The sequence below is a fragment of the Chlorocebus sabaeus genome, chromosome 22, assembly GCF_047675955.1.
Source record: "Chlorocebus sabaeus isolate Y175 chromosome 22, mChlSab1.0.hap1, whole genome shotgun sequence".
Classification (NCBI taxonomy): Eukaryota; Metazoa; Chordata; class Mammalia; order Primates; family Cercopithecidae; genus Chlorocebus; species Chlorocebus sabaeus.
The window spans coordinates 54,486,506-54,502,994 of record NC_132925.1 but is presented as its reverse complement, the minus strand read 5'-3'; the positions used below and the strand labels follow the sequence as shown (position 1 = coordinate 54,502,994).

At 41.3% G+C, this 16,489-nt stretch overlaps 1 protein-coding gene and 1 non-coding gene across 10 annotated transcripts in view; both read left to right on the top strand.

Annotated features, from left to right (window-relative positions):
- The window catches only part of FANCD2 (FA complementation group D2), a 73,689-nt gene that overhangs the window by 4,687 nt on the left and 52,513 nt on the right, over positions 1 to 16,489 (top strand). For 6 of the 9 annotated variants that reach the window (XM_038003588.2, XM_038003590.2, XM_038003587.2 and 3 more), the window contains exons 3-14: positions 2,728 to 2,868; positions 4,372 to 4,439; positions 4,580 to 4,683; positions 5,070 to 5,130; positions 6,483 to 6,535; positions 9,753 to 9,831; positions 10,208 to 10,332; positions 12,053 to 12,140; positions 13,002 to 13,106; positions 13,497 to 13,597; positions 14,264 to 14,372; positions 14,607 to 14,642. In XM_038003588.2, coding sequence (XP_037859516.1) covers positions 2,728 to 2,868; positions 4,372 to 4,439; positions 4,580 to 4,683; positions 5,070 to 5,130; positions 6,483 to 6,535; positions 9,753 to 9,831; positions 10,208 to 10,332; positions 12,053 to 12,140; positions 13,002 to 13,106; positions 13,497 to 13,597; positions 14,264 to 14,372; positions 14,607 to 14,642 — 1,070 coding nt within the window. Of the gene's footprint in view, positions 1 to 2,727; positions 2,869 to 4,371; positions 4,440 to 4,579; positions 4,684 to 5,069; positions 5,131 to 6,482; positions 6,536 to 9,752; positions 9,832 to 10,207; positions 10,360 to 12,052; positions 12,141 to 13,001; positions 13,107 to 13,496; positions 13,598 to 14,263; positions 14,373 to 14,606; positions 14,643 to 16,489 lie in introns of all 9 variants that reach the window. The other 3 variants (XM_073009861.1, XM_038003586.2, XM_038003591.2) reach the window with 1 other exon arrangement.
- On the top strand, positions 8,045 to 8,147 carry LOC119626013 (U6 spliceosomal RNA). The gene has a single exon (XR_005242221.1). It is a non-coding gene; the product is annotated as a U6 spliceosomal RNA (small nuclear RNA).

Genomic DNA, 16,489 nt, shown 5'->3' with positions numbered 1-16,489 from the left:
GCCTCCCAAAGTGCTGGGATTACAGGCTTGAGCCACCGCGCCCGGCCAGAAGAGTTATTTCTTACTAGGTTATTGGAATTTAAGTCTGAGTCTTGGTCAATTCAACCAAAATAGATGAAAATGCTTGCTGAACAGCAATTATAATGATAAAATTTGCAAGTCCAAAACCATGTTAGGAATAGGCTTGATTTAGAAACGGAAACTGTGGGCCAGGCACGGTGGCTCACGCCTGTAATCCTAGCACTTTGGGAGGCCAAGGCGGGCGGATCACCTGAGGTCAGGAGTTCGAGACCAGCCTGGCCAACATAGTGAAACCCCATCTCTACTAAAAATACAAACATTAGCTGGGTGTGGGATCATGCACCTGTAATCTCAGGTACTCGGGAGGCTGAGACAGGACAATTGCTTGAACCCAGGAGGTGGAGGTTGCAGTGAGCTGAGATCATGCCACTGCACTTCAGCCGGGGCAGCAGAGCAAGACTCTTATCTTAAAAAAAAAAAAAAAAAAAGCATGTTGTGAAGCTCCAATAGTTGATTAGTAATGGGATTATAGAATTAGAATATAGAGAAATTGGTAGAAAATTTGAAACTGAAGAGGAATAATATAGGAAATTACTGAAAGTAAATGTTTTACTTTGGAAATACTGTTCTCCAATAGAGAAGAGACTTCTGAATTAAGTTTATTAGAAGGGATTTGAGTTCTCTTGGTCAGTAATGAACAAACTGAATCTTTCATTCTGGTTATGTTTTACATTTCATTCAGGAAGGTAGTGGTCTTTCATTCTGATTAAGGCTTTATTAGAAAGAGGGAGAGGAGGCCAGGCGTGGTGGCTCACACCTGTAATCCCAGCACTTTGGGAGGCCGAGGCGGGTGGATCACAAGGTCAGGAGATCGAGACCATCCTGGCCAACATGGTGAAACTCCATCTCTACTAAAAATACAAAAAATTAGCCGAGCTGGTGGTGGGCGCCTGTAGTCCCAGCTACCAGGAGGCTGAGGCAGGAGAATGGCATGAACCCGGGAGGCGGAGCTTGCAGTGAGCCAAGATTGTACCCCTGTATTCCAGCCTGGGTGACAGAGTGAGACTCTGTCTCAAAAAAAAAAAAGGGATTGGAATTGAAGAAGGAAAAAACAGAATGGCATCATTAAGGGAGAAGAGTAAATTTTAAACTTGGCTTTGTTTGTTTCTTGTTTCTTTTTATGGGTAGAAAGCCTTGGGATTAAACCTATCTGAGCTTTGTAGTCAAAGATATGATGCAGGAGAAACTTCCCCATTCTGTCTACCCTTTATTCAGATCATTGAGTCTCAAATTTGGTGTGTATCAGGATTATTATCTGAAGACTGTAAAAAATTCAGACTCTTAGGTCCCATTCCCAAGATTTTGACTCAGTAACTCTGGTATATGGCGTGGAATATGCCTTTTTTTTTTTTTTTTTTGAGACGGAGTCTCACTCTGTTGCCCATGCTAGAGTGCAGTGGCGTGATCTGGGCTTACTGCAACCTCTGCCTCCAGGGTTCAAGTGATTCTCCTGCTTCAGCCTCCTGAGCAGCTGGTATTACAGGTGCGCACCACCACACCCAGCTAGTTTTGTATTAGTGGAGACGGGGTTTCACCACGTTAGCCAGGCTGGCCTTGAACTCGTGACCTCAGGTGGTCAGCCTGCCTCGGCCTCCCAAAGTGCTGGGATTACAGGCGTGAGCCACCATGCTTGGTTGGGAATATGCATTTTATTTTATTTTATTTATTTTATTTTATTTTTTTCTGAGACGGAGTTCTGCTCTGTCGCCCAGGCTGGAGTGCAGTGGCGTGATCTTGGCTCGCTGAAGACTCCACTTTCCAGGTTCACGACATTCTTCTGCCTCAGCCTCCCGAGTGGCTGGGACTACAGGCGCCCGCCACCATGCCTGGCTAATTTTTTTTGGTATTTTTAGTAGAGACGGAGTTTCACCATGTTAGCCAGGATGGTCTCGATCTCCTGACCTCGTGATCCACCCACCTCGGCCTCCCAAAGTGCTGGGATTACAGGCATGAGCCACCGCGCCCGGCCGGGAATATGCATTTTAATAAGCTTCCCAGGGATTCCACTACAGTGGTTTGCAGGCAATAGCTTGAGAGACACTGGCTAGTTTAGTATTTGGGTGGAAAACATTTCCATGGGTTATTCTTGTTAGGCACTTGTTTGTTTGAATTTAGTTTTTTAGAGATGGTGATTTCACTCTGTCACCCAGGCTGGAGTGCAGTGGCACTGTCATAGCTTCACTATATAGCCTCGACCTCCTGGGCTCAAGTTATTCTTCTGCCTTAGCCTCCAAAGTAGCTGGGACTACAGGTGGGCGTCTCCTCACCTAACTAGTGTGTGTGTGTGTGTGTGGAGATGGGGGTCTCCCTTTGTTGCCCGGGCTAGTCTTGAACTCCTGGCTCAAGTGATCCTCCTGCCTTGGCCTCCTAAATTGCTGGGATTACCACGTGAGCCACCTTGCCTGGCCAGAAATGGCACATTTTGAATTCTTCAAAGGAAAACTCAGTAGTTGAAAATAATTCTATTTGTTTGTTTGTTTGTTTTGGAAGCCACTATTGCTGAAGATAGTTTATTTCACTACAGCATCAATCCTAGTATAATTTTTAAGGAACACATCAGTTTTCCTCTCAGGATTATTATTCCTGGATTTAAGTTTTAATTTTTCCTTTACTGTTTGCCATATTCTTAAATTTTTCTATTTTCAGAAACCAGGAAGCAACCACTTTCCAAAAAGACAAAGAAATCTCATATTGCTAATGAAGTTGAAGAAAATGACAGCATCTTTGTAAAGCTTCTTAAGATATCAGGAATTATTCTTAAAACGGGAGAGAATCAGAATCAACTAGGTAATATTTTAATCTAATTTTATTCTGTGGTTTTAATGAAATAATTCAGGACCGAATCATGGGTTTTCTAAATAGAGAGGCAATGAAGATTAGAAATGAGAGGGCCATCCATCTTGAGACAAAGTTGAAATTGCTATTTAGAAAATGGTACAGTGAGGCCAGGCATGGTGGCTCACGCTTATAATCCCAGCACTTTGGGATGCTTGAGGCAGGCGGATTGCCTGAGCTCAGGAGACCAGCCTGGGCAAAACGGTGGAACACTGTCTCTACTAAAATACAAAAAATTAGCCGGGCGTGGCGGCGTGTGCCTGTAGTCCCAGCTGCTCGGGTGCCTGAGTCAGGAGAATTACTTGAACCTGGGAGGCAGAGGTTGCAGTGAGCCAAGATCGCACCACTGCACTCCAGCCTGGGCGACAAGAGTAAGACTCCATTTCCAAAAAAAAAAGGAAAAAGAAAATGGTACAGTCTTTGGTCCTCATTACTATGTGTTAAGTAAAGCATTTCTCATTCTTTTATTAAAAAAAAATTATGTATTATTTCTTTTGTGTTATGAAAAAATAAATATTCAGAAAGCAGCTATATCAGTGTCAGAATAATTTCAGAAGAAAATGTATAAAGCCATGTAAGATTCTGTTTTTGGGGAACAGATTATTCCGTCTTGCTAAGGTTATGGCAGGTCTTTTTTAGAACACTTAATGGGTATCTGCTATCAAAGCTAAGTCTGTTTGTTTGTTTGTTTGTTTTTGAGATGGAGTCTCCTCGCTCTGTCGCCCAGGCTGGAGTGCAGTGGTGTGATCTCGGCTCACTGAAAGCTCTGCCTCCCGGGTTCATGCCATTCTCCTGCCTCAGCCTCCTGGTAGCTGGGACTACAGGCGCCCGCCACCACGCCCGGCTAATTTTTTGTATTTTTAGTAGAGACAGTGTTTCTCCATGTTGGCCAGACTGCTCTCAAACTCCTGACCTCAAGCAATCCGCCCGCCTCAGCCTCCCAAAGTGCTGGGATTACAGGCGTGAGTCACCGTGCCCAGCCAAAGCTAAGTCTATTATGTGGGTTTAGATATAACCCCATGACTGTGGGCTGGGCGAGGTGGTTCACGCATGTAATCCCAGCACTTGGGAGGCCGAGGAGGGCAGATCATGAGGTCAGGAAATCGAGACCATCCTGGCTAACAGTGAAACCCTGTCTCCACCAAAAATACGAAACAAAACAAAACAAAACAAAAAAACGTGCCTGTAGTCCCAGCTACTTGGGAGGCTGAGGCAGGAGAATTGCCTGAACCTGGGAGGCGGAGGTTCCAGTGAGCCGAGATCACCCCACTGCACTCCAGCCTAGGTGATAGAGCAAAACTCCATCTCAAAAAAAAAAAAAGAAGATTTGGCTCTGAAATTAGGTTAAAAATGTTTTTATTGGTTTCATCAGGCAAGAAAGCAAGAAACTTGGGTTTTTAGAGAAGGAAAACTATGGTAGGAAACTGGTGACCAGCTCTTCTTTTTTCTCCATAGCTGTGGACCAAATAGCTTTCCAAAAGAAGCTCTTTCAGACCCTGAGGAGACACCCTTCCTATCCCAAAGTATGTATTTTTCCCCTGGTATTTTTGCTAGAATTTGGAATTTAAGGACACTGGTATAAAGTTGAGTGGGCTAAAATGATTTTTAACAGCAAATATTAAACTAAATATTTTATTCTTTTTATTTTTTAAATCTCCTTAAGATAATAGAAGAATTTGTTAGTGGCCTGGAGTCTTACATTGAGGATGAAGACAGTTTCAAGAACTGCCTTTTGTCTTGTGAGCGTCTGCAGGATGAGGAAGCCAGGTGTGGAGAGAAGGCGTGGAATCTTGCTGAAATTCAGTCTGTTCTGCTAATCGCAGGGGACTGGGGAGGGATAGCACAATTGTTTGAAATTTCATTTTTGGTGTAGGCTGTCTTCCTCAGAATTTAAACTAAGTTTAAAATTCCTAAGCTTGTGGTTATGAGCCTAACAATCAGTGTTTTCTAGAATGTGTTTCACCTGTGTTGACAGAATTTCAAATCTCTACCGCTCCCTTGCAAAGAGCCATCTGCTTATTTCTGTGTTTCTTGTCTAACAGGGTAGTTCCTCTTTAAAGATTATGTATTTAACCAATTTTATTGAGAAAAAATGATAAAAGCGTTAAAACAAGGAAAGCAAAGTGGAAAACACATTTCTTTTTTTTTTACAGTATGGGTGCATCTTATTCTAAGAGTCTTATCAAACTGCTTCTGGGGATTGACATACTACAGGTAAGACTGTCACTTTTTCTATGAACATTTGATGGATGAGGTTTGTGGTGTATGCTCAAGTCTAAATAGCAGGAACACAGGATAGAGTAGGGTTAATTGGAGAATTTGGGTTTGTAACAGCTTTAGCACAGCACTGTTGCTGTGATGGGTTTGGTAATGTAATACTGTGTTTTAAAACTGTGCTTATTAGCCTAATACATCTGGCGGTCCTATTCTCTCTGTATCTGATTCCTGTTCTTAAAGCTACATCCTGTGTATCTGAGTACCTGGTAATCTTTTTTTTTTTTTTTTTGAGATGGAGTCTCACTCTGTTGTCCAGGCTGGAGTGCAGTGGCACGATCTTGGCTCACTTCAAGCTCCACCTCCTGGGTTCACGCCATTCTTCTGCCTCAGCCTCTCGAGTTGCTGGGACTACAGGCGCCCACCACCGCGCCCGGCTAAGTTTTTGTATTTTTAGTAGAGATGGAGTTTCATCGTGGTCTCGATCTCCTGACCTCATGATCCGCCCTCCTTGGCTTCCCAAAGTGCTGGGATTATAGGCATGAGCCACCGCGCCCAGCCAGTATCTTGTAATCTTTATCATATTTGTATCTCCATCATCTCCATTTGGCTTTTTAGATGCTTATGTATCTTAATTTTGTCCTTTTCCTCCTCTTCTTCTCCTTTAATATATTAAATAGACAATACATTGATATAATTTAAATATTTCAAATTATACAAATGTATATGGAACAGAACACTTCCCTCCACCCCGTTCTCCATTTTTCCTCTTCTCCCCTACTGTTAATCTTTTCACACTCTTAAACTCTTCCTTTTCACTGGAAATGTTGAAGGTAATTAGTTATTTTCAGTCTAAGAGCTCCCTTGTTCCTCTGGAGAGCTCCCGTTGCAACCTATTTGATAATCTTTTAAAGTCTGCATTTTGTGGATTAACTGTCATTGTTTTTAATAATATTTTGATTATCTGATTATTTTAACTTTGTCTTGATAATCATTTTCAGTTTTTCACAAGACAAATTAAATCTTTGTATTCCAATAGCATATTCTAAAAATGAAGACATATTCATGTGGATATCTTTGTAATAAGATATCAACTTTAACAAAGTGTTTATTCCAGGAGCTCTGGTTGGAAAGAGAATTATGCATTTCTTTTGTATGTGTGTGTTTGTGTGTGTCAGAGTCTCCTCTGTCACCCAGGCTGGAGTGGAGTGGTGCAATCTCGTCTCACTGCAACCTCTGCCTCCCGCAGGTTCAAGCGATTCTCGTGCCTCAGCCTCCCAAGTAGCTGGGATTATACATTTCTATTGTGTATTTTGAGATGATCTCCTAACTCCCTATGTCTTCTTTTTTAGCCTGCCATTATCAAAACCTTATTTGAGAAGTTGCCAGAATATTTTTTTGAAAAGTAAGTGGAGTTATGGAATGTTCGAAGTACCCCGGTGTTACTTAAGTTTCTCTCTGAAAAGGTTACTCTGAAAACTCTTGGTTTCTCTGAAAGTCATATTTATCATGATGCTTCTTAAGTGACTACTAAAATTTTACTGGAGTGTCTTTGAAGTTTCATCTATTAATATGATTTTGTAAAAATAGATAGGATTATGATAAAAGTAACTATTGGCCTGGTGCGGTGGCTCACACCGGTAATCCCAACAGTTTGGGAAGCCGAGGCAGGAGGATTGCTTGAGTCCAGGAATTCAAGACCAGCCTGGGCAATGTAGTGAGACCTTGTCTGTATTTAAAAACAGATTTTTTTTTTTTTTTAAGTGTCTGTTGCTTATGCTCAGGGATAGTCCCTAGTAGAAGGATACACAATATACTGGTAACAGTAGTTGTTTCCAAAGAGGGTAGCCAGTTGGTTGGAATCAGGTATTCTCTGAATACTTTTCTTTACCTTTTTAATTTTGTAGTGTATGTTGAGACAGGGTCTCACTCTGTCGCCCAGGCTGGAGTGCCGTAGTACGATCACGGCTCACTGAGGCCTCCACCTCCCAGGCTTAAGTGATCCTCCCACCTCAGCCCCATGAGTGCCTGGGACTACAGGTGCGCGCCACCCTGTCTGGCTAATTTTCATGTTTTTTTGGTAGAGATGGGGTTTCGCCATGTTGCCCAGGCTGGTCTCAAAACTTCTAGGCTCAAGTCATCAACTTGCCTGAGCCTCTCCAACTACTGGAATGTGGCCCTACCTGTTTTTTTTAATTACTATGTTAAAAAAGAAATGAATGGCCTAATAGAAAAGTAGACAAAGGTTGTGAACAGACAGTTTACAAAGAAGAAATGCAAGAACATCGAATATTTAAAAAATTCCATTTTGTTAGCAAAGTCACAAATTTAAAACACTATATCAAAATAGTAAATGACTATTAAGCAGTAAAAGGCATTTTTTCCTACTCTCAAAGGGTCTCCTTGTTGAGTGTAGTGAATAGGCATGCTCGTGCATTGCTAGTGAGCATATAAATTAGTTCAGGCATTGAGTCTGAAGAGCAATAGATTGTATGTGTCAAAAACCTTAGATTTTGCATACCCTTTAGTCCTAATGTCATGTCTCCTCATTTATCCTAGGATAATAACTGTGAATGAAAATGAAATAGTATTGGCCGGGCGTGGTGGCTCATGCCTGTAATCCCAGCACTTTGGGAGGCCACGGCGGGCGGATCACAAGGTCGGGAGTTCGAGACCAGCCTGGCCAATATGGTGAAACCCCGTCTCTACTAAAAATACAAAAAAAAATTAGTCGGGAGTGGTGGCGGATGCCTGTAGTCCCAGCTACTCGGGAGGCTGAGGCAGGAGAATCGCTTGAACCCGGGAGGCGGAGGTTGTAGTGAGCCGAGATCGGGCCACTGCACTCCAGCCTGGGAGACAGAGCGAGACTCCGTCTCAAAAAAAAAAAAAAAAGAAAATGAAATATATTAGTTTAGTGCTTGCTTTGGCAGTACATGTACTGAAATTGAACAATACAGAGATTAGCATGGCCTCTTTGCAAAGGTGATACCCAAATTTGTGAAGTGTTCCATATATTGAAAAAGATTACTCTTTAAAATAAATGTGAATAATTGAGATGTTCAAAAAATAGGAATATTATGTGCACATTAATAACTGTAAAAAGAACTAGTTAATATCATATGTTAATTGAAAAAAATAAAACCAGGTTACACATAGCATTTATATTAGGTTGGTGCAAAAGTAATTGCGGTTTTTGCAATAAATAGTGCAGTCCAGTATTTTGTTTAAAAAAGAAGATACGTATACATATGCATGTTACTAGTGTACATTTCTGGAATGACAGGATTATAGTCATTTTTATGTTCTCCTTTTTAATTTTTTCAGAGTCCTGATACAGTAATAAGTTTAAAGGTTTATTTATTTTGAGACAGAGTCTCACTCTGTCGCCAGGCTGGAGTACAGTGGCGTGATCTTGCTCACTACAACCTCTGCCTCCTGGGTTCAAGTGATTCTCCTGCCTCAGCCCCCCGAATAGCTGGGATTACAGGTGTGCACCACCATACCCAGCTAATTTTTGATATTTTTAGTAGATACAGGTTTTCACCATGTTGGCCAGGCTGTCCTTGAACTCCTGACCTCAAGTGATCTGCCTGCCTCAGCCCCACAAAGTGCTGGGATTACAGGAGTGGGCCACTGCACCCACTGAAGGTTTTTCTAATTTGTTTCAGCTAAATGTCTCATGCTGGATGCCTTACATCCTGGCTTATCTTTTTCAGTTAAGACTGGCTGCAATAACAAGGACCATGCTGTCAAGGAGATGGAAGTGGTCCAAAACTTTAGATATAGGAGGCTTGAAGGAAGGCGGAAACTATCATTTTTGGAAAAATGATAATTGAGCCAACATTTCTTTATTTATAAATGGTTTTTAGTACTTTTATGAATATAATCTAATTTGACTTTCTGTGTTCCCTTAGCAATATATGCTTGTCTTTTTTTTTTTTTTCTCGAGACAGAGTCTTGGCTCTGTCACCCAGGCTGGAGTGCAGTGGCACGATCTCAGCTCACTGCAACCTCTGCTTCCTGGGTTCAAGTGATTCTCCTGCCTCAGCCTCCCGAGTAGCTGGGATTACAGGTACCCACCATCATGCCCAGCTGATTTTTGTATTTTTAGTAGAGACGGGGTTTCACCATGTTGGCCAGGCTGGTCTTGAACTCCTGGCCTCATGTGATCTGCCCACCTTGGCCTCCCAAAGGGTTGAGATTACAGGCATGAGCCACCACACCCAACTTATGCTTGCCTTTTTAAGCACTTACTGCGTTGATGTTATTAGTGTCTTTTAAAAATATTTGTCATATTTGGTTTTTAAGATTTATTAACATTATCTTTTTAAAAATTATTATTAAGAGATGCTGTCTAGCCCTGTCATCCCTTTTCTCTAAAACCGCCCTGGATGTAGCCACTGTTCATATTTAGCATACTTTCTAGACATTTTTCTCAACATACATAAGCATATATCTCCTGCATATTGGGTATCACTTGTGTGTCTAGTACAGTGCCAAATGCATAGTAGGTATTCAGTAAATGTTAATGGAATGGCTAATATATTTTGTGCAGTATTAATGCTTGCTGTTATTTTGGCCAGGAAGGCTAAGTTCCCTGTCTTCTCTTCCTAATATTTTAGCAAGAACAGTGATGAAATCAACATACCTCGACTCATTGTCAGTCAACTAAAGTGGCTTGACAGAGTTGTGGATGGCAAGGTAGGCTTACGGACTTTATCTCTTGAATTTAAAGAGTGTGTTTCTCATATCTTTTGGAAGTTGTATTTTTTTTTTCTCTTTCTAAACAGAAAATTCATACTTTTCCATCCATCCATCCATCCATTAGCTTTTTCTGATTTTCATCATTTGAGAATCATAGATATTTCACCTTTTAATTTCATCAGAAAAGTTTAAATACGAAGAGTAGGTATCATTTATTAAATAAATTAAATATTTGGGAAGATTCTTTTTCGAAGTACAGAGATAAATAACTATGTTTGTCTCTCAAATAATTTCAGCTCTGCATTTCACAGGTAGGTAGTGTTTCTTTATTCTGGGTAATGTGCTGCAGTTCTAATAGTGTCCTCTACTGCAGGACCTCACCGCCAAGATCATGCAGCTGATCAGTATTGCTCCAGAGAATCTGCAGCATGACATCATCACCAGCCTACCTGAGATCCTAGGGGATTCCCAGCACACTGATGTGGGGAAAGAACTCAGGTGGATAAGCACTCTGTCACCATCTAAGTGAGGCTCGACTGTGGGGGCTTTATCATTGCAGTATTCAAAACGCAGTAGTAATGTGGTCTCTTATATCTAAAAAGAAGATGATACCCACCTTCATGAGTAGGGTATGGGATTTGACTTTTTAAAAAAAAAGTATATATTTGAATAGGTCCACGTACTTTCTTCTTGTTTTAAGACAGAGTCTTGCTTTGTCACCCAGGCTGGAGTGCAGTGGTGCGATCTCAGCTCATTGCAACCTCCACCTCCTGGGTTCACGCTATTCTCCTGCCTCAGCCTCCCGAGTAGCTGGGACTACAGGCGCCTGCCACCACGCCCGGCTAATTTTTTTGTATTTTTAGTAGAGACGAGGTTTCACCATGTTAGCCTGGATAGTCTCAATATCCTAACCTTGTGATCCACCTGCCTCAGCCTCCCAAAGTGCTGGGATTACAAGTGTGAGCCACCGTGCCCGGCCCCACATACTTTCTTTTAAATGGTATACCTGTTATGAGCGTGAATTCTGGCTTAGGATTAGGTATCTAAATTTGGCCAATGGAGAAGTTGACCATGATCCCTTAGTTTCATTAACATGTTCTTCAGGACGTCCTTAACCCTGACTGCACATTAAAATCATTTGTGGAGCCTATTAAATATCTACCTTCTTTGGGTTCCTAGGTGATTCATTCTAATGCACAACCTTGCATCAGACCCCTTGCAGAGACCCATTGCTTGCTGTCATTCATTTGAAAAATAGTAATTGGTAGGGCAGTATTGAAGAAGGGGTGAACAAGATCCCTAGGAATAAAGTTTCCATCATAATGCAACTTTTTATTGTACTAGAAGCGTTTTTTAAAAATTCAGTTTGTGATACTTCCTTTTGTGTAGTTGTGTGCACAGCTACCTCCAAAACAGGCAATGATTTCTTGCCTTTGTCCTTTTGGGCAGGATGCTCCCTATGGGCGAAGCACTATGCCACCCACTTTACCTGCCTGATGCCAGCTCATCTCCTTTTGTATAGTCTTCTTTTAGCGTCTATCACTGTGACTCATGCCTTTAATCCCAGCATGTTGGGCCGCTGAGGTGGGTGGGTCGCTTGAGCCCAGGAGTTCAAGACCAGCTTGGGCAAAAAGCTGTCTCTCCAAAAAATACAAAAATTAGCTGGGTGTGGTGGTACGACCTATAATTCTAGCTACTCAGGAGGCTGAGATGGGAGGATCAATTGAGAATGGAAGGTCGAAGCTACAGTGAACTGTGATCACGCCACTGTACTCAAGCCTGGGCATCAGAGTAAGACCCTGTCTCAAAAAGCAAAAAAAAAAAAAAAAATCTATTACTGTCCTCACTACGTTGTGCTCCTGTAGCACCATGCACATGTGTCTCTCATACTTATCACATTTCATTGTAAATGTTTTGTGTTTTCTTTTTCCTTTTTGTGGGGAAGGATATGTACCAAACTAAATAGTGGTGTTCTCTAGGTAGTGGGGATTGTGATGGAAGGCTTGTTTCTACTTTTATTATTTGAATTTTTATAATGAGCATGTATTATTTTTTGCAGTCAAAACAATTTTTAAAGAAACATACTATAAATGGTAATTTAATGGCAACTAAGTATGTCCTTTCTTTCCATACTGTAATGAATGATTTTCTCAAGTCATTGTCTGCCCAGCTCTGTTCAAACCATTACACAACTTTTTTGTTTTTCTACCATTCACAGTGACCTACTGATAGAGAATACTTCACTCACTGTCCCAATTTTGGATGTCCTTTCCAGCCTCAGACTTGATCCAAACTTCCTGTTGAAGGTAGGAAAGACTCAGCTTTCCAGAAACTGAGCCAGCTTTCCAACCTCCCGGAACAAGTGTTACTCAGTCATTGCCTTGGGAGTAATGAATATATCATTTTGAAACCATAGTGAATCACATTTGATATTTTTTTTTCCCCACCTCAATGAGTTTCAGATGCTATTCTGTGATAGAATCACAGGTCTGTTGTTTTTTTTGTTTTTGTTTTTGTTTTGTTTGTTTTTGAGACGGAGTCTTGCTCTGTCGCCCAGGCTGGAGTGCAGTGGCGTGATCTCTGCTCACTGCAACCTCTGCCTCCCAGTTTCAAGCAGTTCCCTGACTCGGCCTCCCGAGTAGCTGGGATTATAGGCGCCTGCCACCACGCCCGGCTAATTTTTGTAATTTTAGTAGAGACTGGGTTTCACCATATTGTCCAGGCTGGTCTTGAACTCTGGACCTTGTTTTCCACCCACCTCGGCCTCCCGAAGTGCTGGGATTACAGGCTTGAGCCACTGCGCCGGCCCACAGGTCTGTTTTTAAGCAGTAAGTTTTGAGTGGAAATCTGTATTGTCTGAATCATACCTGCTTCCCATAGGAATAATACTTTTTATGCCTTACTGTAGCCAGTTGAGAATTTAGGCTCTGAACGTAAGATAATAGCTCTGTTTCACATTTATTGCCCATCTGTTTTTGACGAAGCTGTGGTATTAACAACTAAAAGATTCTAATTTGGGGAAAAATCTAAAATTTTTTTCCCCCTAAATTATAAGTGGGAAAATGGAGTAAGAGAAGTGATTTTTTTCTAATGTTACCTAACAGTTCAGTACAAAGTTGATGTAGTGACATTAAAACTTACTAAGTTTTTGTGCTTTTAATTTTTAGGTTCGCCAGTTGGTGATGGATAAGCTGTCATCTATTAGATTGGAGGATTTACCTGTGATAATAAAGTTCATTCTTCATTCCATAACAGCCATGGATGCACTTGAGGTATGCTCTTATATCCCATCACACCTAGATAAAGCAACTTAAGTTAATAAGTGCCAATTGCTCTTCTCTGTCCCCAGACTGAGAATACTGACTAATCCGCAGAGCATTCAGTGGAGAGAATGGAGCTATTCAACAGATTCATTATTCTGTATAAGCTGCTATAAGTTACATTTACTCTTTCTGTGTAGTACCTCACAGAATTCTGAAATTTTGGATATGATGCTCTATGACATTGCATTAACTATTCTCACAACTCTATTTTTCAAAATGTCCAACATTTGAAATTTTTTCTTCCTCAGTCTTTCAGGAGATTGTCATGGTTGAGAGACTGGACTGTGCCTACCCATTATGAATAAGCAGAAAACCATAGTTAATATTTATTTTCTGCAGGTAATTTCTGAGCTTCGGGAGAAGTTGGATCTGCAACATTGTGTTTTGCCATCACGGTTACAGGCTTCCCAAGTAAAGTTGAAAAGTAAAGGACGAGCAAGGTAAAGAACTCATCCTCACATAGGATGTCACAATTTTCTGACATCCCACAGTCAGAGTTAGAGCTTAATACTTACAACTACAGGCTGGGTGTGGTGGTTCACGCCTGTAATCCCAGCACTTTGGGAGGCCGAGACGGGTGGATCACGAGGTCAGGAGATCAAGACCATCCTGGCTAACACGGTGAAACCCCGTCTCTACTAAAAAATACAAAAAACTAGCTGGGTGACGTGGCGGGCACCTGTAGTCCCAGCTACTCAGGAGGCTGAGGCAGGAGAATGGCGTAAACCCGGGAGGCGGAGCTTGCAGTGAGCTGAGATCAGGCCACTGCACTCCAGCCTGGGCGACAGAGCAAGACTCCGTCTCAAAAAAAAAAAAAAAAAAAAAGAAAAACTTACAACTACAAATAATGGTACTATTATGACATTTACATCTAGTATTGTATAATGTTTCAAATTACATATATGTATGTGATTATGTATGCATTTATATGTTTTCTTAGCGATTCAGATCAATTCCAGACAGACTACAGTGCAAGTTTATTAGCCATCTTATACGTGAGGTTGTCATTTGCTTCAGTGTACATGGCTACTAAGCAGGAACTCAGATCTTGTAAGTTCTTTTCTGGTAGGTAGAACAGTAATTTGTTTCCTCTCTGCTACTTGTAGTTCCTCAGGAAATCAAGAAAGCAGCGATCAGAGCTGTATTATTCTCCTCTTTGATGTAATAAAGTCAGCTATTAGATATGAGAAAACCATTTCAGAAGCCTGGATTAAGGTGAGATCTTTGGAACTTTGATTATCAAGGAGGAAATGAGTGGCAATTAGTGACAGATGTATAACTGAGGTAGCTTGAAATAAAAATCTCAAAAGTCATTCGAGTGGAAATGATAGCTGATGGCTGCCATATGGACACATTGGCTCTTGGATGACATAACAGGGCTTGCTGAGTAAGGTGAAACATGTTTCGCTGATGTGTCGTAATGTTTTTGTGACTCCCCTGTTTTTTCAGGCAATTGAAAACACTGCCTCAGTGTCTGAACACAAGGTAATGTTCATGTACTATGCATTTTCGGTATTGCAGACTTAAAAGTAATGACATTGGCTAGCTTGCCTTCCCACTTTCTTTCTTTCCCCTTCCTCTAGTCACTCTTTTTCTCTTCTCTAGTTGCTCTAATAAACATTAGCTGTCTGGGGAAGATAATCTGAGGGGGCGACTGGCCAGATAGCCTGCCCCTACTTACTCTGGCTATAAAATAAGCCTACAGTATCCATAAGGGGAAATACTAACAGTGTAACCAAGCATATCAAAATGCAGTCAAAGAAGCCAAGTCCCCACTGATGAGATGAAGAAAATAACCACCTGAGTCTCAGGTCCCTGTATCTGCCTAATTGCCCTTCCTTCCACCCAGCACCACTGTCAAGATAACGGCATTCCATGTTTTATTTTACTTTGCCCATGTAGACCTGACTGGAGTAAATCAGTCTGTCCACTGTCAAGGCAGTGGTACTGGATCTTATGTCTCTAATCTAGAAGTACCTTCCATGAGAAAGCCAGATGGTTGGCTGGGTGCTGTGGCTCACATCTATAATCCCAGTACTTCAGGAGGTGGATCATCTGAGGTCAGGAGTTTGAGACCAGCCTGGCCAATGTAGTGAAACCCTGTCTCTAAAAGAAAATAAAAAAATAAAAAAATTAGCCTGGCCTGGTGTCACGCACCACTGCACTCCAGCCTGGGCAACAGTGCAAGACTCCATCTCAAAAAAAAAAGCCAGATGATTGAGTTCCTTAGGTTTTGATTGGTTGCCTTTAAAGATTTTTCTTTGGTTGGAATCTGTTTTGTGGAATTTTTGTTAGTTGTGTTAGCCAATTTTTGGATGACTATCTTAAAAACTTTCATGATGCCGAATAAAGCAATGAAAATTCAGAATTTTTTCTGGTGAAAAATATCGAAATACTCCAACACACTGTTTTTGGTTTTGGATAAACATAAATTTACCACCGTGGCTCTCTGTATTCCTATTTTTACATATTTGTAATCATTGTATAAATATAATTTCTATTCTTATTTTTTTCTTTATAATTTTTCTCCTGTCATAAATATTTCAAGTGTCTGCTTTGTCTTCATTGTTATCTTTAATGACTGTATTCTGGTCTAATAACTCTCAATTTTGGTGTCCTCAGGAGTGGGACAATCAGTTAAGAGAAGCAGTAAAATTTGTTTTGTTTTTTCTTGTTTGTCCTGCTTTCCTTTTTAACTGTTTTGTTTTTTTTTTCCCTGGAAGCATAGACTGAAGTTGCCCTGAATACACTCCCAATGTTTTCTCTTTTTTTGTCTTGTTTTGTTTTTCAAGAGACTAAGTCTTGCTCTGTCACCCAAGCTGGAGTGCAGTGGTAGCATCATAGCTCCCTGCAGCCTCAAACTCCTGGGTTCAAGTGATCCTCCCACCTCAATCTTCGGAGTAGCTGGGACTACAGGCAAGCACCACCAGGCCTGGCTAATTGTTTTATTTATTTATTTATTATTTTTATTATTATTTTTTTTGAGATGGTGTTTCGCTCTTTTGCCCAGGCTAGAGTGATGTGGCACAATCTCAGCTCACTACAACCTCCGCCCCCTGGGTTTAAGCAGTTCTCCTGCCTCAGCCTCCCTAGTAGCTGGGATTATAGGTGCCTGCCACCACGCCCAGCTAATTTTTGCATTTTTAGTAGAGACGGGATTTCACCATGTTGGCCAGGCTGGTCTCAAACTCCTGACCTCAGGTGATCCGCCCACCTCGACCTCCCAAAGTGCTGGGATTACAGGTGTGACCCACCATGCCAGGCCAGTTTTTTATTTTTTATATAGATGAGGTCTTGCTGTGTTGCCCAGACTGGTCTGAAATTTTTTTTTT